We start from the raw sequence: 22,571 nt of genomic DNA, 5'->3' as shown, positions 1-22,571 counted from the left end.
CGTGTTTTGAACCTATGGGACCAACAGTAACCTCTGACCTGACGATCTAAATGCTCGGGAAGAAGGAGGTTTCAACAGGTCAGAGATATACTGTGGAGCTTCACCATATAGAGCTCTAAAAGTTAAAACTAAAATTTTTAAATGAAACCTAAAATGTACTTTTCAATAATATGTGACCTCTTGTTAGTACCAGTTAAAAGTCTTGCTGCAGCATTCTGTACAGTCTGAAGGCGATCCAAAGCTTATTTGCTGAAACAAGTAAAAAGACCATTACAATAATCCAGATGAGAAAAAAATTTATAGCATGAATAATCATCTCAAGTTCTGCCTTTGACACCAGTAGTCTGAGTTTAGAAATGTTTCTTAGATGATAAAAACAGTTCTGAACCAGTTGTTTCTCAAGTGACATTGAACTGTCAAATATGACACCCAATACAGCGTATGAGTGAAGAATTAAAAAAAAGACAATGTACCAAAGCTTAATAATCATGAGCAAGACTGCTTGGATATATTCTAGTTCTCATTCCACCATGTGTGTGTGTGTGTTTCCACAAAGTCTATGAAAAAATTATGAATTTTGAAATATTTAACAATATTTCATGTTATTTAATGAGGTGAAATATTTGATTTTATGTTGGTTATGTTTTTTTTGTTTGAATAAGTTTGGGTTTTGATTGTAAGTTCAAACAGTTATTCCTCTCTGTGTTGAGATTATTTATCAACATAAGCAGCTTGGGGCGCATTTACGATAAAGTCAGCCTCTACTATAATTTCTTCAAAAAACAAAAACTGGAGATTAACTCAATAACTGACTCTTATTAGAAGAAGCAATCACTAGATGTGGCCCAGTAATTATTTATAAGAAATATTACTTCAGAAAAAGCGCACTGAATAGGTTTACTGTAGCAATGTACTTTGTATGTGATGTATATAGAATTCAAATAACCTAAGAAAAGGAAATTAAATGACTTAGCATAAGTCTTACCAATTGGATCAACAATAGCCTGTGCATTCCCAGCAGCGTGATTCACAACACATCGGAAATTCTGTTGTGTATCCCAGTCCTGTTTCCTCACTCGGACTTGACTGACTCCAGTATAAACATCGCCTTTTTGTACTGAAGGGTACTGGATGAAGTCTGTCAAGGCAGTGTCGCCTTTGGTCCACGAGAAAGTCACTGCAGGTGCACTGAAGTTTACTGTAGCAATGTATTATGTATGTGATGTATCAAGAGTTCAAATAACCTAAGAAAAGGAAATTAAATGACTTAACAAAAATCTTACAGACTATAACAATATCAGCCTGTGCATTTATGTGCAAATTCATTCAAATTGTTTAGTTTTGTATATGTTCACAGAGCTTTCATGTAAACTTGTTATAAGTCAAATAGAATAAGATAAACTGATTAAATGTGAATTAGCATAAGGCTTACATGTTGGTCTGACAGGAGTCTGTGCATTCCCAGCAGCGTGATTCACAACACATTGGAAATTCTGTTGTGTATCCCAGTCCTGTTTCCTCACTCGGACTTGACTGACTCCAGTATAAACATTGCCTTTTTGTACTGCAGGGTACTGGATGAAGTCTGTCAAGGCAGTGTCGCCTTTGGTCCACGAGAAAGTCACTGCAGGAGGGTTAAAGCCGGTGGCAAGGCAGCCAAGAGTGACCATATCTCCACTTTCAGAACCACATGGTGCCAGAAGAAACACAGTGGGTGCAGTTGCAGTGGCTAAGAAAGGGGAGACAACAGTAATTAAGATACCAGAATAGAAATACAATAATATACCACACATTTTCACTTAGAAGTGATTAAAGAGAAAACACTTGAGCTGATTATGTTGCGTAATAAATCCCATCTTGAAATACATTACATTTTAAATGTTTAGCATTTCAAATGTCCCGATTTATGTCCCATTTCGTTGATCACTCTCCATTAGTGTTAAATATTAATATTATATAGTAATATATATATTATTATATACTAATAAGTGTCACTTCTTTAGTAGTCTACACAACATCATTTTGTAAGTTATTTTAAATGCATAATATGGACAAAAATCAATCACAAAAAACTGAAATAAGTAAAAAGAATAGCATATATACATCTTATTGACAGTAATGGTGACCAGACACAGAGTGATTTCATCTTCAGGCTAAAATTGGTCAGTGTGCAGCTGTGAGAGGATGTGGATTGTCACCGCTGGCTCTGTCCCATCAGGAATTGATACTCAGCTAAACAGGGAGATTATGTATAAGTTTAAAGTCAAGACATGAGATAAAATTATGTATATATGACGACATATGTATGTGTACGCATGTGTGTGTATTGTAACGTACTGTTTTTCAGATCTGTGGTTGTGAAAAAATCTGATGGGGAGAAAAAAAAATTATGTATTATGTGTTGTACCTCAATTTATTGGCTATTAGTTCTCGTCAAACTTTATCTTTATTTATTTTTTTTATTATTTTTAAATTCCTCCAAAAGTTGAAGCTGTTGAAATAACTAGCACTTTCATATCAGTACATTAGAAGTTAAAGAAACTACTCAAAACAAATTCTATATGACTTAGCATAAGGCTTACCTGGTTTTATGGTTTTATTTTGATTTATTACAAAATCATAGAGCAAAAAAACATTTTTTGGTTTTTTTTCTCACCTAGTGTGTTGTCTATCTCGCTTTTATTCAAAGATCTACTTTGCCCTCCTGTAAACACAAGTGAATTCAGTATCTTCATTCACATCACTGGAATTTACTGTGTGAAAACTTGTTGTGTTGTACACTTGATTCAGAAACTGTAGTGATCAGATCAATTTTGCTGGTGACGTCTGCTCCATTTTTCAGCCATTTGATATCATGTTTCTTTGGTGCAAACTCTTTGGCAAAGCAGGAGGCAGAATAGGTACTGTCCTCATCAGGAGAGGAAATCACTTTATGAGTTGGATTCCTCTTAAACAGCACTGAAAAAAAAAGATGTACACAAATGTATGTATGCAAAAGCATTGAATTATTAATTTAAATGAACATACTATTCATAAATATAGAAATCCATCCATCCATTTTCTTGCGCTGGAAAGTCTGTCTTGCAACCCAGTCCTGTCTCCTCACTCGGAGTTGAGTGACTCCAGTATAAACATTCTCTTTCTGTACTGCAGGATAGTGAATGGTGTTTGTCAAGGAAGAGGACCAAAGGAAGGAACTTTTTGTCCATGAGAAAGTCATCACAGGAGGGTTAAACCCAGTGGCAAGACAGGCAAGAGTGACCATATCTCCGCTCTGAGAACCACATGGCATCAGGGGAAACACAGTGGGTTGACTTGAAGTGGCTAATATACCACAATGGCAAAACAATAATAAAGCACACATTTTCACCTAAGATTAGTTAAAGATAGACTTTAGCCTTTAAATGTTTATCATTTCAAATGCTCCGAATCCCAATTTGTTCATCAGCCTCTGTCAGTGCTATTATATATATTACTGTTGTTATAAGTTCCAGATTTTGTTAGTGTATAGATCATTTTTCTAAATTATTTTAAATGCAGAATGTGGACAAAAAAACAATAAAAAAAATGAAATAAATAAAAGAATAACATAAAGTTAGTAAACTTCGTTTCACAGTGTTGATGGCAAACTCTTTTAAGAACACATTAAATTTGATTCCACTTCAGCATTGATATTTGGCTGAAATGGTTTACTTACCTGATGAAACAATGACTGTTGTCCCCTTTCCCCAATAGTCTACAGCACCGTATCATAGTACTGAATATACTTAGTACTGATGATACACAGAAGCAATTACTTCTGGGACTAATTAATTATTATATTATATTAATTATAATATATTATAAAATCCTATCAAATCACCCAAAATACGCTATCTGTTAATAATAATGGATTTCGAGACCCTTAAAGCACTTTACAATTCCACTATTCATTCACTTTCACATTTACACACTGGTGGAAGGAGCCACAGTTGTAGCCACAGCTGCCCTGGAGCAGACTGACAGAAGCAGGGTTGCCATATCGCACTACCGGCCACTCTGGCCAACACCAGTAGACGGTGAAGTAGGTAGGTGAAGTAACACAACGACCAAGACAGACAGAGCTGGGGATCGAACCAGCAACCTTCCAGTTACAAGATGAGCTTCCCAACCCCCTGAACCACGGTCACCCCACAAGACCATTGTTGTAACTTTATTGCAGTTTTTGTTTGATAACAGCATTTTGATTATTTTGTAAGTGATTTAAGTGTTAGTCACATGTTTAGTGAGGGCTGTTAATTATAGATTTAATTTTCTGCTAAAAGGGAGCATTTAACAGTTTATTTCATTAGAAACTGCGTTTCCCAGAATCCTTTGTGGTAGACGAAAGTTACTCTGGGTTTTAGCTAGCAAAGAAAGTTTGGGAAGCCATTATATGTTGCTCTGATGTCGAGCAGTTTATTTGTTGTACATCCCCCTTTTGAAGCCTTATATAAAGACTATCGTTTCTCCAATTGATGTCCGAACCATTTTTTTGGCTAAGTGGATTCGCCACAACATTTTTTGGTGCCGAAACCCGGGAGAAATGAGCGAACAGGACTTACGTGGAGCCGCGGCCGCCGAAGCTGCGGGAGTGGCAGATGACGAGCATCAGAGAGAAATGGAAAGAACAAAACGGAAACGTGGGACGATAAGAGGTGCTACCACACGACTTGTACATCAAATTGACTCCGAAATGGCTAAACCAGATCCGGACACTGACCATCTGAGCGCATTACTGGAAATGCTGTCGGCAAAGGAGCTCAGCTTGTATGCCTTAGATAGTGAAATAGAACGTAAAACAGCTCTGGATGACCTGGAAATGGAGATCGAAAGCACAGAGGAATATAAGGAGCGCATCATCCTGTCCAAGAGCCGTGCACGGCGCATAATTAAGAGAAATGAGGATTGCCGCTAACGAGCCGCACATCAAAGGGTGAGTGACGCTAACTCTGCTCATTCATTGGCACAGAGAGCATCGGTAAAGCTTCCTAAGCTGATCATTCACAAATATGATGGCGATGCCAGTTTGTGGCAGGAGTTTTGGAGTCAATATGAAGCTGTTATTCACCACAATGATGCACTATGCAAAGGAGAGAAGTTTACCTATTTGAAAACCTATCTCACTGGCCAAGCAGCAAAGGCAGTTGCAGGACTAATGTTGACGGATGAAAATTATGACAACGCAATTGAGTTACTGCAAAACCGATTTGGAAGAAAGGATGTAGTAATTAGTGCGCACATGTCAAAACTGCTGAACCTCACACCTGTTAAAAAATCCTCTGATGTGCATGCTTTGAGGCAGCTATATGATGAATGTGAAATTCAGATCAGAAGTTTAGAGTCATTGGGTGTAGTGTAAGAAAGCTACGGAAGCTTGTTATGCCCAATATTGCTAAAGATGATTCCAGATGATATAGCTCTTGAATACAGCCGTCAGAGAAATGGAGATGAAGAGTGGAAAGTGTCAGAAATGGTCACATTCCTACAGAAGGAGGTTCAGAGCAGGGAAAGAGCGCTGCAAATGACAAAGTCGTACAACCCACAGAAAGCTGAAAATAAACTGTACAAGCCACCGTTCAACGATGTGAGGTTTAAAAGGCCTAGCATACAATCTACTGCTGCCCTGTACACAGCCAGCCAGAAACAAAACACCTGTATATTCTGTGAGAGTGACGATCACAAATCGCAAAACTGCCCAAATAATGACACGCTTCAAAGAAAGGACAAGTTAAAGAGAATGGGGAGATGTTTTGTGTGTTTGGGACAGAAACACATTGCAAGATTCTGTAAGACCAAGAATGTGTCCTGTGAGAAATGTGGACGGAGACATCACGTTGCTGTGTGCGGTGGTGAAAGGGTGGATGTACAGGCCCCATCCCAACCAGAAGAAGCAGTGGTCTCCTCCGTGCTCCCTCATTCAGTAAGAGTGAAACCAGGTGAACAGAACACTGTGTTGCTACAGACTGCAAAGGTGTGGATTGAAGGCCCGTCAGGCAGAAGGATAGCTCGTTGCTTATTAGATGGAGGCAGCCAAAGAAGCTTCATACATGAAACGTTGGTGAAGAGCCTAAATTTACCAGTAATAAGGCAAGAGACATTGACACTACACACATTTGGGTCCTCCTTTCCCACAAGATCACAGCGCGGCATAGTGAAGGTTATGCTACAAAATATCTGGGATCCTAGCCAGAGTATTGTAATAGAAGCTGTGGAGACCCCACAAGTGTGCTCGGCAATAATGAAGGTTCCTGGTGAACAGATCCAGCATGAGCTTAAGAAAAGAGGATTACAACTGGCTGACTTCCCAGGATCCAATGAGGAACCAGAGCTTGCTGTCCTCATAGGAGCTGACTACTATTGGCAGATCGTGACAGGAAGGGTGGAGAGACTTACAGAAACATTGGTGGCACTGGAGAGCACCTTCGGATGGTCTGTTCAGGGGCCGGTTTCTGCATCAAGTGTTACAGAGGCAGCCTGCATGTTCCTTCCGTGTGAGGAAGAGAAACTCCTCTCCAAGCAACTGAAAGCATTCTGGGAAATAGAGTCTCTGGGTATTACAAATGAGACAACAAAGAACCCAGAAGATGATGAGGCTCTGCAGATGTTTGAGAGAACGACTATGTTTAAAGATGGACGATATCAGGTGGAGTTGCCATGGAAGCCAGAAAGGGTAGGGCTCTCAGACAACTACAGAGTTGCCAAAAAACGGCTGGAAGGTCTGAGTAAAAGATTTAAGAAGGATGTCACACTCTTCAGCAGGTATAATCAAGTGGTGGAGGACTACTTGGACCAGAACATTGCAGAGGAAGTGACACCAAACAGCAGCACAGATTCTGTAATGTATTATATGCCTCACCATGCAGTGCTGAGAGAGGACAAAGCAACTACAAAATTAAGAGTGGTCTTTGATGCATTGTCCCATGAAGAAGGCTGTCTGTCGCTGAATGACTGCTTATTTACGGGCCCAAATTTGAATCCAGATCTGCTCAGTGTTCTCCTTAGATTTAGGGAACACGAAATCGCCTTTCTGGCAGACATAAAACAAGCATTCCTGCAAATACGTCTTGCAGAAGGGGACAGAGATGCAGTCAGGTTCCTGTGGTTCTCAGGTGCACCGAATGGAGAAGTGAATGATCACCTGCGCATTCTGAGGATGACGAGAGTGGTGTTTGGAGTTACACCAAGCCCGTTTCTGCTTGCAGCGACAATTCAAAGACATCTAAAACAATATGAAACAAGCCAACCACAAGTGGTGAATACAATAAGGGAGTCACTTTACGTAGATGACTTCATTTCAAGTACACGCTCAGTGGAAGAGGCGTATCACATAACGACGAATGCCAAAGAGATACTGGCGGCTGCTGGTATGGAACTTTGCAAATGGATGACAAACTCAGCTGAACTGAGGCAGAAATGGGAGAAGAGCTCCACAAACTACATGATGGCACCTGAAACGAATGGAGTAGCATTAAAGGTGCTTGGATTAGTGTGGAGGCCAGAGCCAGATGATTTCACCTTTGACCTTAGTTCACTAGTGAGGCTTCTAACAGAGAAGAAAGGAACCAAACGAAGCGTGCTGCAGTCCTCAGCACGAATTTATGACCCACTTGGGTTTCTGAACCCCTTCACCATTAGGGTCAAGTGCATGTTCCAAGCAATGTGGGAGAGGGGGCTGTCTTGGGATGAGGAATTGCCACCAGATCTGGCACAAGAATGGCAACAGTGGTGTTCAGAGCTTACTCAGTTACACCAGCTCACCATACCAAGGTGGTACCAAATCAATATGCAACAAGAAAGCAAAGATGGCTTGGAATTACATGTGTTTTGTGATGCCAGTGAAAGGGCATACAGTGCTGTGGCCTATCTGCAAGGCAAAACACGAGAAGGAGAAACGACAATGAGCTTGGTCGCATCTAAAGCCAGGGTGGATCCCCTAAAGAAAATGACGTTGCCACGTCTGGAACTCATGGGAGCCGTGATTGGGGCCAGATTGGCGAACAACTTGATCATCTCGCTGAAGATGGAGCAAGCCCAAATAAAAATGTGGACTGACTCCATGATCACTTTGCAATGGATTTGCAGTTCGGCACAAAGGTGGAAACCGTTTGTTGCAAACCGAGTGACTGAGATCCAGACTCTTACGAGTCCATCTTCATGGTCACACATCCCAGGGAAAGCTAATCCCGCTGACCTGCCCACAAGAGGACAATCAGTGGAGGCCCTACTACAAAACCAGCTATGGTGGAATGGCCCTAGTTTTCTTGTATCAGAAGATCGGATGCCTGAGTCTGAAGATGAAAACATTTCAGACGAAATGAATGTAGAACTTAAATCCAGTTATCAAATAGCCATGCAGTTTGCTGCTAATGACACTGACATCTGTGAACCAATACTGAAGCTTGAGAGTTACAGCGAACTGAAGAGAGTGCTCAGAGTGACAGCATGGATTAGGAGATTCATAGCCAATGCAAAAACAACGATGCAACCAAAGATGCGAGGTGAGCTGACAGCAAATGAGCTTCTTGATGCTGAGAAGTACTGGATTAAGGTTGCACAACATCACAGTTTTCACCAGGAGGTCCAGAGACTGAAAGTAGGAAAACCTATGATGAATGACAGTAAGATTCAGGAACTGAAACCATTCCTTGATGAAGATGAGCTGCTTAGTGTTGGAGGCAGGCTGCAGCAGTCGGACTTCACATTCAGAGAGCAGCATCCTTGGATTCTGCCAAACAAACACAGATTTTCAGAACTGCTGATACAGGACTGTCACAAAAGGGTGATGCATTCAGGAGTGAGGGACACTCTTGTACAAATAAGAGAGAGATATTGGATCATCCGGGCTCGGCAGCTGGTTAAGAGCATTGTGACCAGATGCACTGTGTGTAAGAGGTTTAAGGCAAAAGCTGGGCATCAGTTAACTGCACCTTTGCCTAGGGACAGAATATCCGAGTCACCACCATTCGAAGTTACAGGTGTGGATTTTGCTGGGCCACTCTATGTGAAAACAGAGGATTCTGTGAAAAGATCCTACATTGCCCTATTTACCTGTGCTGTGACACGAGCGGTCCATTTAGAGCTTGTGTCAGATCAGTCAACTGAGACATTTTTGCTAGCGTTGAAGAGATTCATTGCCAGGAGAGGGCTATGCAGAGTTATCTATTCTGACAATGCCAGAACATTTAAGAGAGCAGACCAAGATTTGAAGGAGCTGTGGAAGACAATTAAAGACCCACATTTGCTGGAGTTTTTTTCGGAAAGAGGAATTACTTGGAAGTTCATTGCAGAAAGAGCAGCCTGGTGGGGTGGATTCTGGGAACGTCTTGTCAGATCAGTGAAAATCTGTCTCAAGAAGGTGTTAGGTAGAGCTTCACTCCACTTTGAAGAAATGTGTACTGTGTTGGCGGAAGTCGAAGCTACTCTGAACTCTAGGCCTCTCACCTTTGTGCACAACGAGGTAAATGAACCGCAACCACTTACTCCAGCCCACTTTTTGGTGGGCAAACGACTGACATCTCTACCACCCAAGTCAATCCCGAAGGACACACACAATCCAACACCTAACAAAGAGGATATTACTCGGAGATGGAGATACCGGCAGAAACTTATGACCAACTTCTGGAACACCTGGAGAAGGGACTATCTGTTGGAGTTGAAGTCAGCTCATTGCTGTGACGCTTCAAAGCCTACACCCCTAAAACTAGGGGATGTCGTGCTCATTGGGCATGACAACCTCCCCAGACAAGTGTGGAAACTTGGAAGAATTGAAGAAATGTTTCCTGGTCGAGACGGTCTTGTTAGATCTTGCTTAGTTCGCACGACAACGGGGACTCTGTTAAGAAGACCGATTCAGTTGTTGTATAACCTAGAGCTTTAGATGAACAGATTGTTCATCGGGGGGGAGGATGTTGTAACTTTATTGCAGTTTTTGTTTGATAACAGCATTTTGATTATTTTGTAAGTGATTTAAGTGTTAGTCACATGTTTAGTGAGGGCTGTTAATTATAGATTTAATTTTCTGCTAAAAGGGAGCATTTAACAGTTTATTTCATTAGAAACTGCGTTTCCCAGAATCCTTTGTGGTAGACGAAAGTTACTCTGGGTTTTAGCTAGCAAAGAAAGTTTGGGAAGCCATTATATGTTGCTCTGATGTCGAGCAGTTTATTTGTTGTACATCCCCCTTTTGAAGCCTTATATAAAGACTATCGTTTCTCCAATTGATGTCCGATCCATTTTTTTGGCTAAGTGGATTCGCCACAACAACCATTTCGACGATATCGCATTTTTATAGCAAATGTATATGAACACAATTCACATTTGAAGTGACACTGACAAAAAGTCTGTGAAGGTTCTCAGTCATCCAGGTCATCGTAATGTAAGGAACTTGGAAAGAAAAGTGTCTGGACTTCTTTATGTTGCTTGAACTTGAACAAAAGTAACTTGAACAAGAAATTTTTCGCTTTTCTTTCCAAGCTCCTTAGACCACACTGACAAAAAGTAAAATTAGAACTTGCATCCAATGGAGACATATCTTAACTGATGGCGCTGTAACTGGAGAGCCATTTTATAAGTCTTAAAGCCATTTGAAATAGTTAATGGATACTTTTCTTACTTCTCACAAAATTGGTCTGAAATTCTTTTTTTTTTTAACATATTCTGTAACAAACTACAACAATTGTTGAAATAAGTACTTAATTTATCAAATTTATCATTATAGTTGTAAACAAATGAAAATGAATACATTGTATCGTACCGGGGGATCAGGAATTTCTCTCTTTAGCAAGAAAGATAACAATTCATACCTGATGTGACAGTGACTGTCGTGCCCTTTCCCCAGGAGTCATAAGCGTAGTCACAGTCTAACAACTTACTGACAACTGCATACAAAAACCTTACGCCCCATCTAATAAATTCTACAATCTGATATATTCTCCAGTTAATATAAAGAGATTCAAAAGACTGAACAAAACCTGATTTTCACCACCAACATTTAAACCAAGTCTGTAAATTATAAGCCATTTATCCCTTAGTAGTCCACAAATGATGGTATTGAATTTTCTCACAACCACATTTCTTTAAAAAAAATAAATCACAATTTAAATTAGAATCATAAATTAAAATGACAGAATTAGATCACCTTACCTGATGTAACTGTAACTTTTCTCTTTATCAGATTTCATATAATTAAGCAGGAAAAAAAAGTTAGTTATAAGAATAATGTTAGAATTCATACCTGAACTGATAGTGACCATTGTGCCCTTTCCCCAGTAATCAAACGAATGGCCACAATCTAAATAATTATTTACAGCTCAAAACAAAAACCTGTTTGCACATTTCTGTGTGTTTCCATATTATTTTATGATAAGAAAATTATGTGGAATACTACTGCAAATTGAGATTTTGAATTGTTAAAAACAACAACACAGTCTTTACACTGTGTTCCTTCGGATTACCCCCCACCACCCTATCCATCCCCTGTGGCTTGTCATGTGCTCTGATGTTGTGATGTGGACATTAATGTGCTCTCTGTGCAGAGGAGTTTTTTTGTTTCCTGTTCTCATGCTGTCCTCCCATAGGTTGCCCAGCGTGTGAAGAGGTCTCTTTTTTTCCTCTTGTACTCTTCCCATTGTTGTGTAATTTTTTCAGTGTTATTCTCCCAACGCTGCCGATCTCCGACTGTATTCCCATGTGATGTCTTTGTTGTTGTGTGTGTAAGTCGGGGGGGGGGGGGGGGGGGGGGGGGGGTCCTATTCCTCTGTGGGACAACCTGCATATGGCCAATAAAGCATTCATTCATTCATTCATTCATTTAAATTTAAATCTTAACATTAAGGAAAAAAAACTGACTCATTTTCCCTGATCTAACCGTAACCATTGTGCCTTTCCCCCAGGGGTCAAAAGCGTTGTCATACAGGGAGTGCAGAATTATTAGGCAAGTTGTAATTTTGAGGAATAATTTTATTATTGAACAACAACCATGTTCTCAATGAACCCAAAAAACTCATTAATATCAAAGCTGAATGTTTTTGGAAGTAGTTTTTAGTTTGTTTTTAGTTTTAGCTTTTTTAGGGGGATATCTGTGTGTGCAGGTGACTATTACTGTGCATAATTATTAGGCAACTTAACAAAAAACAAATATATACCCAATTTAATTATTTATTTTTACCAGTGAAACCAATATAACATCTCCACATTCACAAATATACATTTCTGACATTCAAAAACAAAACAAAAACAAATCAGCGACCAATATAGCCACCTTTCTTTGCAAGGACACTCAAAAGCCTGCCATCCATGGATTCTGTCAGTGTTTTGATCTGTTCACCATCAACATTGCGTGCAGCAGCAACCACAGCCTCCCAGACACTGTTCAGAGAGGTGTACTGTTTTCCCTCCTTGTAAATCTCACATTTGATGATGGACCACAGGTTCTCAATGGGGTTCAGATCAGGTGAACAAGGAAGCCATGTCATTAGTTTTTCTTCTTTTATACCCTTTCTTGCCAGCCACGCTGTGGAGTACTTGGACGCGTGTGATGGAGCATTGTCCTGCATGAAAATCATGTTTTTCTTGAAGGATGCAGACTTCTTCCTGTACCACTGCTTGAAGAAGGTGTCTTCCAGAAACTGGCAGTAGGACTGGGAGTTGAGCTTGACTCCATCCTCAACCCGAAAAGGCCCCACAAGCTCATCTTTGATGATAGCAGCCCAAACCAGTACTCCACCTCCACCTTGCTGGCGTCTGAGTCGGACTGGAGCTCTCTGCCCTTTACCAATCCAGCCACGGGCCCATCCATCTGGCCCATCAAGACTCACTCTCATTTCATCAGTCCATAAAACCTTAGAAAAACCAGTCTTGAGATATTTCTTGGCCCAGTCTTGACGTTTCAGCTTGTGTGTCTTGTTCAGTGGTGGTCGTCTTTCAGCCTTTCTTACCTCGGCCATGTCTCTGAGTATTGCACACCTTGTGCTTTTGGGCACTCCAGTGATGTTGCAGCTCTGAAATATGGCCAAACTGGTGGCAAGTGGCATCTTGGCAGCTGCACGCTTGACTTTTCTCAGTTCATGGGCAGTTATTTTGCGCCTTGGTTTTTCCACACGCTTCTTGCGACCCTGTTGACTATTTTGAATGAAACGCTTGATTGTTTGATGATCACGCTTCAGACCCTTTGCAATTTTGAGACTGCTGCATCCCTCTGCAAGATATCTCACTATTTTTGACTTTTCTGAGCCTGTCAAGTCCTTCTTTTGACCCATTTTGCCAAAGGAAAGGACGTTGCCTAATAATTATGCACACCTGATATAGGGTGTTGATGTCATTAGACCACACCCCTTCTCATTACAGAGATGCACATCACCTAATATGCTTAATTGGTAGTAGGCTTTCGAGCCTATACAGCTTGGAGTAAGACAACATGTATGAAGAGGATGATGTGGACAAAATACTCATTTGCCTAATAATTCTGCACTCCCTGTAGTGTAATATTTCAACATATCCAATGTACAAAAATAACTAGCTCCAAGTTCTAAATATGCCCAATTATACAGTGAAAGTTCACTTCAATTCACTGACAGACTGTCTTCAGTTTTTCTTGAGCCTTGTGTTGACCTTGTTGCCACCTTCTTAGACTCATGATGCACCTTCATGTCTAATTCTGTCTCAGATTGGTGTCCTGGGGTGCCTGATGTGCTCACTGGATCACGGATTCAAAGTGAGAACAAAGTTAGCTAGGTAGTTAGCTTTCAGCAAGCCAAAATATATGTCAAAGATATACATAAAAAGTAATAATTTTAAAACCAAACCAGTTAATATTTTGTTCAATATTTGGTTTTCTCCTGGCATTTTTTCTATTCAAGGTTGAAATGTTATTTCTAGAAAATAAAAGTTCAGCTAAAGGATTATTAATGCTTTTCATCACCACAGCAATCTGGCATTTTTCTTTTTCTTTTTCGTTTTAATTTTTTTTAAATTTTCTTTTTTGGTCTGCGGGTCAAGTCTGTGCCCTCCAGCAATAACTTTTAACTATTATTTATAATTTTCCCAAATAAAAGGATCTGGCTTGCATTAGTCACATGACGACCATTAGCCAATGCTCACCCTTGACAGCAGAGCGTTCTTGTTACAAGCTCGCAATGAGCACATGCATGTTTTTTTGCTGCCTGGACGGTGTGGAGCTGTAGGGGAAACACACAAATTAACATGGAGACGCAGATGCAACAAAATCCAGTAGGAAGGGTGTACAGCATATATACCCTATAGCTCACAGGAGTATTAGTTTATTATGTACACAAGGCAACAGCCATTAAGATACCATAATAAAAATACAATATATCAGACATTTTCACTTAGAACTGATTAAAGAGAAAACAATAGAAAAGACATTTCAAGTACCCGAATCATTCCCTGCAACATCTTTTTAGAGGCAGTTTGCCCATCAGCCTCCTCCAATATAAGTTTACTCTTCTGTTAGTCGACACATACATCAGAACATTATTTTAAATGCAGAACATGAACAAAAGTCATTGCATGTAAACAATAGTGTAAAGTTGTTGAATGTCCTTTCACAGAGTTGAGGGCAAATTCTTACAAAAACACAATACATTTCATCCAACTTAAGTAGTGATCTCTGAAATGAAATTGTATTCTTACCTGATGAAACAGCAACTGCTCTCTCCTTTCCTTCTCAAAGGTAATGCCATCTAAGGTAAGTATCTGATTAGACATGATGTTTCTAAGATTTTTATGTCAGCAGGTCTTCAAAAGATTTTTGTAGTTTAACTAGTTCACCTGTGTCATCTTACTTCATAGACGAATAGAGCTGGGTATCATCTGCATAACAATAAAAATGTTTGCGCTCTTTTCTAATAATATTAACTTAATAAAGTTTAGGAAAGCATAATAATGTGTGCATGATGTGAAAAATTATTGAATCATTGCACAGACCTGGAGGAAATCCATGAAAAACTTTTGAGTCTGAGAAAGACTCCTCATTATCATGCTAAAACTGGAATCTATCAGATAGGTATGATTCAAATCACAGCAGCAGAGTGCCTTTAATACTTACATTGTGTTCTAATTTCTGGAGTAAAATATTGTGGTCAGTGTTATGGACTGCTGCACAAAAGTCTAGCAGGACAAGCATAAAGATGAGTCCACAGTCAGAGCATATAAGAAGATCATTCATAATTTGCTGTTTCTGTATTGTGATGAATTCTGAATCCTGACTTAAACTTTTCAAATAAATCCTGATGATTAGTTTTCTGTTTTACAGCTACTCTTTCAAGATTTTCTTCTTCTTCTTCTTCTTCTTCTTTTTTTTTTTTTTTTTTTTTTACATAAAAGGAAGGTTGGAGATTGGCCTGTAATTAGATAAGACAGTTGAATCAAGTAAGAGCTTTTTAAGTAATGGTTTAGTTACCACCACTTTAAAAGCCTGTGGTATCTACTCTTTTAATACAGACAGATTATTCCCATTTAGAATTTAAACATTATTAATCATCAATTTATTTGAGCAGTCTTGTAGGAATGGAGTCTAAATGGCATAATCATGGTTTCGAGGTAGAAATGATTGAAATTAACTCAGAATGATTAATACGAGAGAAATAGTCTAAACTTCAGAAGTCATTAAAGAAAACATGAAACACTACAACTATAAAAGCTAATTAATTCACACCAGGGAGCCCTGCTGTCAAAAAAAGGACATAGATTTAACACTGTCTGTGAAGCTCAAGTTAAGAGATAAGTGTTAAAAGTTTTTAGAACATATTTAGTGCCATCTTGTGTCAGTGTAGAACATTACATCACTGTGTTGGTCAGTTGCTGGTTATAGACTTACATTAGTTTATGTTAGCTAACTCATAATATAACAAATAACTATTAAATAGAAAAGGAGACTAAAACTAAAAATCTGTTTTTGTTCTTCATATTTGGATGAACACTCATTCAAGAAATTCATGAAATCCTTGCAAGTTAAAGTTAAAGACATACGTGACCTGGAACTTTGACTCTTTGTCAGCGTGACTACAGTGGTCAAGATAAACCTGTTGTTGTTTCTGTTTTCTATGACCAGTGTTTAATAGTGCTAGCTTCTCAATGGGGTGCTAGCTTTTAGGAAGGCAATACCTTTTTAGTCTAAAAAAAGAATTTAAAAATTCTTTTTTTAGACTAAAAAGGTATTTTCTCCCTTTTGGACACTGGGACCTTCACACATGTTACTACGATTTGATAATAACTGTGACTTAAACAGATACCTGGAAACTCTCAGCAATTAGTAATTTGTTCCTACATGACCTTAAAAAACTGAAATGCAAAAATCAGAAGCAGACTTGATTATGAGGCAAAGCCATGTTGAATATCAGTTTGAAGTGGAAACTGTCCTGTGATATGATATTATTTCATTTATTTATTTATTGTGTTTCTAAACCCCAATCATCCGTACTAACCACTTTTCTGTGCAGACAATGGGACTCATTGTGACGTCTTATTTTGCAGTAAGCTTTATTTTTTCCCATGTCATAATTACTACATCCACTAGAGTGCAGTGGTACACTGTTGTTAGACCCTCATTTCTGCTTCCTCCAGTAAATGATCCAGTCATGTTTTAATGGGAGAAAGGTCCCTGGCATGATGCAGTTTTCATGGTTGGATTGTGTTTGCCTCTGGATTCATAATTTTTGTCACTGTGATGTTTTGAGGTATGAAATTACTTTATTTACTGTAGTTCATCATTTGTTTTCATAAGAGAAAACACTCAGTGGGATTTCTTGAATAAAGACAAAGCTGTAGCATCAATAACAAGGGCAGATAAAATACTGAGACACAAAGACTTCAGGATAAAGGGAAGTGGTTTGGGTAATATTGGGGGTACATTCCCTCACAGCGTCTGCAAATTGGCGCTTTAAGAATCCATCCTACAATCCAATTTAATATATACATGTATACATTGTACTGGTGGATTATTAGCTCATGTAGGATGTTTGGTTTAAATTCATCATTGGTATGTAAGGAAACAGGGAAGGGTTCAGGTAAGCACCTGGGGGAGGGTGTTTGGTGGGGGTGTCAGACATGGAGACGCTGTCAGGCATTCTGCTGGGCATGGTGCCCTGCTTCCTTGCTGCCGGCTCCTTGCCACTTAGACTGGCAGCAGCATGTTGTTCATTAGCAACAGCTTCAAAGATTAGGGCTGGCTGCCACAGGGTCTTCAGCCAATTGGGGCAACACACTGCCAGATCATTTCAGATGTAGCCAATAGTAAGGCTTAATTTGTTTTGTGTCATCCCTCCCAAATGTGAATTCCTCCAAACCCACAAGGTACACAAATGCACATGGAAACACACTCTAAGCTTTCACTTAAAGACAGAGTTCACAGATTTACACTGACTCTGTGTATGTCTGGAAAGAGGAAGAGTTATAAAAACATTCTTTGTGGTTGGAAATGAATGCACCTCTTCATAACACCACTGCCTTCCCACTGCATCTGTCAGCATCTTTAAATTATGATAGGTTTTCACATAGAGGCTGCACCCACATTGCTGCTACTACACATGGAGCTTTGTCTCACTCTTGTGGAAAATCCAAGTAATACAACATGATAGTGCACAACACAATTTTCCAAAGATAAACAGTTTTATATTAGTATGTGTCATTACTTGTATTCTGTAAGGCAAGTTAGCATTTTTCTTAATTCAAGAAGAACTGAAGATAGTTAGTTATTTGTTTTCTTTATTGATTTTTAATGCATTTCTCACTTGTCTTACATACATGTCGCATCTAGCACAAAACTAAAACACAAATGCCAAAAATTGTAAAGCATAAACAATGTCATCAATAACAATGGAAAAACAAAGCATTACATGTTCAAACTAGTCAGGACAGGTGCTGTTCAAACCCCCAGAACTTAGACATTTCAGTCATAATACATGAACCGTCCTGTGAACATCATGGTTTAGTCTGAAAGAAAAAATGAGAGAGAAAATGTAATCCTTCAGTGACAACTTTGTATTGTTTTCTCTTGAAATAAAAAGTGTATTAAAGTGTAATAGAAACAACAACATTTTATTATTATTATAATATACATTTATATATTTGTCATATTTGAAAGTTCAACTAAGCACCCAATGGAATGTCATAATACAGACTTAGAAGCTGAGAAAGAAAGTAACTGGACTCCTTTAGGTTTTGTGAAGATGTTTCACCTCTCCTTCAAATGACTTCTTGAGTTCTTAAACTAGATGGTGGGGAGTTCCAGGTCCTTAAACACTAGTGAGTGTTGTCTCTTAAGGGGGTCAATGACCGATATTAGCCATGTGCCTCATCATTTGATCCAATGAATGAAAAAAGTAATTATCACCATAGCTTTTTGATAAACCACTGTGAGACCTCACCCAGTCATATGACCTTTTGAGGTCACCTGAGGGAAGATGTGAGTGGGGGTTTAGGCACTTGGTGTGATCCCAACACTGCCAAGAGTGATCTTTATCCTTTAGGTGTTGATTTAAAGCTAACTCTTGCAATGCTGGTAAAGGACAACCTGTGCCAAGGTTTAAATACCGGGGACTCTCCATCGTTTGGTTTTAGAACTGAAAAACGTCTTGGATGACAGCCGAAACCTCTTCATATAACTTAAAAAAAGTCAAGTTGCTTTCTTTCCAATCTCCTTAGACTATCATGACATGGATGACTGAAAGCCTACATAGACATAATACAGACTGGAATGTCAGATTAGAATGGTGTGTCACAATATAAATCATCACAGCATCATACTGTAATGACAGTGCATGTACATATTTTTATGCTCCCTGTCTCCCTTGTACAGATAATAATAACAATAATTATAATAATCTTCATGGTTCAAATGAGAAGCTAGACGTGAATCTTACTTTTAAACAATCAAATGACAAGTGCTTACCTTAAATAATGTAACTATGATACCATATATGGTGGCGATGATGAAAAAACCAGTGAGGGTGAAAGCCACATTCCAGCTTTCCTCAGCTGTGTCTTCATTCACATCAGCATGCACAATGTTGTCAAATAAATTACAATATTTCATCGTATCTGTGAATAATGTATACATTGCGTTATTTATCACTTACTTGACATTATTATACTAACAAAGAAGCTGAAAAGAGATTGGAAAAATAATGGACTTTACATGTCCTTTACATTACTTAATAGGACCTTATATGTGCAAGAAAAAAAATCAATCAGTGAATGATGCAGTACCTGGTTTCGATATATTCCGGGACAGGGTGGTGTTGGCATGGATCACCCGGCAGGTGAAGACCACCCCAGGTAAGAATATTTCTTGGGACAGGTAAAGGTGGCTCTTGACACTGAACTTTCCATCTGGGCCTCTGTGGGGCTCACTAGTGTTGTAGTTCAGCGGTTCTGTGCCTCCATTTTGAAACCAAGTGATGTTAATGGATACAGGGCTGAAGCCAAAGACCAGGCACACAAGTTCATTAGAGCCCTGAAACAAGTAGACTGATGGCTGGCTGTAGATCACTGAGGCTGGAAAGATATCCACAACATTTTTAGCAATCAGTCAATCAATTTTAATCAGTCTGTTAAAATGATTATAATGGAAATAATAGGTAAATATTAAATGCTAAATGGCAGCTCACCAAACACATCAGTTATATTGTCTTTAATAGGCGCTTTAGATGACTCCTGTTTGACAACACAAGAATACGTAGACCTTGTGGCTTCAGTTTTGGATATGTTTAGTCTGCTGCTCATAGAGTAAGAGCTGCTCCCTGAGTATTTCCATGGAGGACTGTTTACGTAATGTGAGGATGCGAGAGTCCGGCCATCTTCTTCCCAGTGCACTATGATGTTAGCAGGGAAATATTCAGACACTAGGCAAACAAGCGTTAGGATGTCAGACTTAGAAAGTTCAGAGGCAGTTGGTTGTATTATCTTCACTGTTGGCTCAAGGAAGTCTTGAAAAACACAAAAGGAAGAGAACCATAAAAATACAGTCACAACCAGAGGAACATGAAGTTTAGAAAGATTTGTTACATTTCTAATATTACCTCTGCTTTTGCTTATATGGTCTTCATTCCCATGATTGGAACATGGATGTTTTCCTTCACAAGAAATGTTTGTATGTGCATCCCAATCCACTGCTAACACATTAAGGAAGCTCTGTCGAGTCTCTGTTCCATTGTTATGACTCACTGAGAGATTAGTTAGGACACCATAACTCTCGGGAATTTTGCTGCCACCTACTCTCCAGGTAATGGAGAAATCACTAAGATTAGGGCCGACCAGAAGACAGGTAATAGTCACATGTTCTTTGCTCTCAGTCAGCTGTGGCAGTGGTCCCTGGACATAAACCCCAACTAGCTGTGATGATGATGGAGTTTCTATAAAAAATAAAATTAATTTTAAAAAATGAATACATAAATAAATAAAAATAATATGCAACAACCATGGAGCAGTTATAAAATGTCTCATATCCAAATTTCTAATTTAAAAATAGTTTTATTGTATTCTTAATGATTATCACAATAAGAGAATTTTCACTGTACCTGAACAGAGACTGATTGTTTTTGTGATACGTGTGTTCAGAGACCTGTCAGACACTTCACAGGTGAAATTATTCCCTTTTTTCCACTCAGATTGATCAATTACAAGTTGACTCGTTACTCTAACACGTCCATCTACACTCATGCTGATATTAGTGGAAGTTGGAGACCTTTCCTGAGACGCAGACAACCATTTAATGTGAGGGTTGAAGCTCCATCCAGAGCATGAAAGAGTCTGTGATTCTGAACCTTTACTGGGAACCAGAAGAAGCTCCATGGATGGGTCCACTAAAGGGGCATAAATCAATGCATCTATTAGTCTATTTAATAGAAACCATGTAACTATAAAACAACAAAGATAAATCAGCTTCTACAAAGGGAAAAAAAGGGAAATCTCCTCACCAAAAATATTGCTGATGGAGTTTGAGTGAAAGGTTTTAGAAGAGCCTTGAATCACTTTGCAGGTAAAGGTTTGGTCTTTCATCCAGTACTTCTGAGGGACAATGAATTGACTACTGATTGAAAGTTTGGCTACTGAGCCTTCAGCAAAATTATAATGTTTTTTTTCAAGAATTTCACCACGATTGACTTCTAAGGCGATGAAGAGGTTACATGAGGACAGTTGTTTGATGTCACACTCGAACACTGCACTGTCTCTCTTCGGCAGATCTGTGAGAGATCGCCTGATCTCCACCGAAGGAGTATTAACTGGACAACCTGGATGATCATGCAAAAACATTATTTTAATTGCTCTTTGGTCATAACATGTCTGATTTTCCTATTGTTGTATCATCTTACCTGCAATATTTATGGTCTTCTCAGCAGATGTGAAGCACTTATGCTCTGCTTTGCATGTTACATTCTTCACGTTCTCCCATTGAGTCGAGGAAACTGAAAGATTGCTGATTATATGAGTTGCGTTTTTCTCTCGGGTTGCTGTTTTAGTCACGGCTTTGCCATCAATCAGCCAGGTGATCGTGGCATCAAAATAAGTGTGGACCAAACACGTTGCTTGCATGTCAGTATTTGAGGTAATTACAGTCTTGAAGCTGGGAATCTCCACTTGAATGAAGGGAGAGGAGCTTGGAAGAGCTGTTAATAGGAAAGTCAAAAAAACCAAACAAACATTAGAGTCTGACGTTGTTACAATAAAGGTGAATTTCTGTGGATTATAAGAAAAATTGCTTATTAATATGGCAAGCTAATAAAACAAACTTTTAACTAAAGACTGATCTTAATTAGTTTCACATATTAAGAATTTGCGCATGATAAATGTGTTATTTGAGTCAGTAACTCTACATACTTACTGTGACAAATGTTTATTGTTCTGTTATATTGATCACCATTGGGCTTAGTCTTGCAGGCAAAAGTTGAGCCTTCTGCCCACGATGCCATATTTGGCCTAAACTCACTGCTCAGGCTGAAGGTTTTCTGTTCTCCCCCTGCACTTTGTAGCTTCCTTGTGCTTGCCTTATTGCTTTGATCCCGTTTTTCATCCAGGAACCACTCCAAAGTCAGTTTGTCTAGAAAGGAGCCACTCAATGTGCAGATGAGCCTTACTGTTGAGATTCCAACTTCCCCATCCCAGACTGAGTACAATGTGATGTTTGCTGAGACAATCCGAGGCACTGAGAAAGAGCAAATATTAGTTTGACTTTACATGCATAATTATAAATTCTATGTGTTAACGCAGCAAGAAAAAAAGTTAATGTCATCTCAGTTATACATACCTTCAGATTTTGGTAAATGAGGAACTGTTTCAGTTTTAAGTGTAGTGTGTTTGTCTTTAGGCTAGATGGCAGAGTTATAATTTGACATTGTTTGGTGTTACTGTGTCAGGTGAAGATAGGGCAGGAAGTCTGTTGCACAGTTGTTATGCATGATAGGGCAGAGTGGTCAGGGCAAGCAGCAAGCGGAAGCATTGAGTAACACCCAGGTCTCAAAAAAGTACCAAAATACAGAAGTGAGAGAATGCAAAGAGCAACAGAGCATCACAAACAGCAGGTGTGAGGTGTGGTT

General features: G+C 39.1%; 1 protein-coding gene and 1 pseudogene across 1 annotated transcript; both read right to left on the bottom strand.

Moving 5' to 3' along the window:
• Positions 1-193: 193 nt before the first annotated feature.
• On the bottom strand, positions 194-17,117 carry LOC146633524 (Ig mu chain C region membrane-bound form-like; annotated as a pseudogene).
• Positions 17,118-17,893: 776 nt separating this feature from the next.
• LOC146633523 (Ig heavy chain C region, membrane-bound form) lies at positions 17,894-22,214 on the bottom strand. The gene is given in 9 exon segments (XM_085351524.1): positions 17,894-17,970; positions 18,929-19,077; positions 19,246-19,533; positions 19,647-19,964; positions 20,058-20,390; positions 20,556-20,840; positions 20,955-21,269; positions 21,351-21,644; positions 21,860-22,214. Coding segments are annotated over 9 exon segments (2,349 nt in total). The 3' UTR covers positions 17,894-17,958.
• Between the last annotated feature and the right edge of the window lie 357 nt (positions 22,215-22,571).

The sequence above is a fragment of the Diplotaxodon limnothrissa genome, linkage group LG4 (genome assembly GCF_057381915.1).
Source record: "Diplotaxodon limnothrissa isolate DT_005_m linkage group LG4, D_limnothrissa_male_GT1.1, whole genome shotgun sequence".
Lineage (NCBI taxonomy): Eukaryota > Metazoa > Chordata > Actinopteri > Cichliformes > Cichlidae > Diplotaxodon > Diplotaxodon limnothrissa.
Note: the sequence above shows the minus strand (reverse complement) of the source record. Positions and strands in the feature narration are given on the sequence as shown.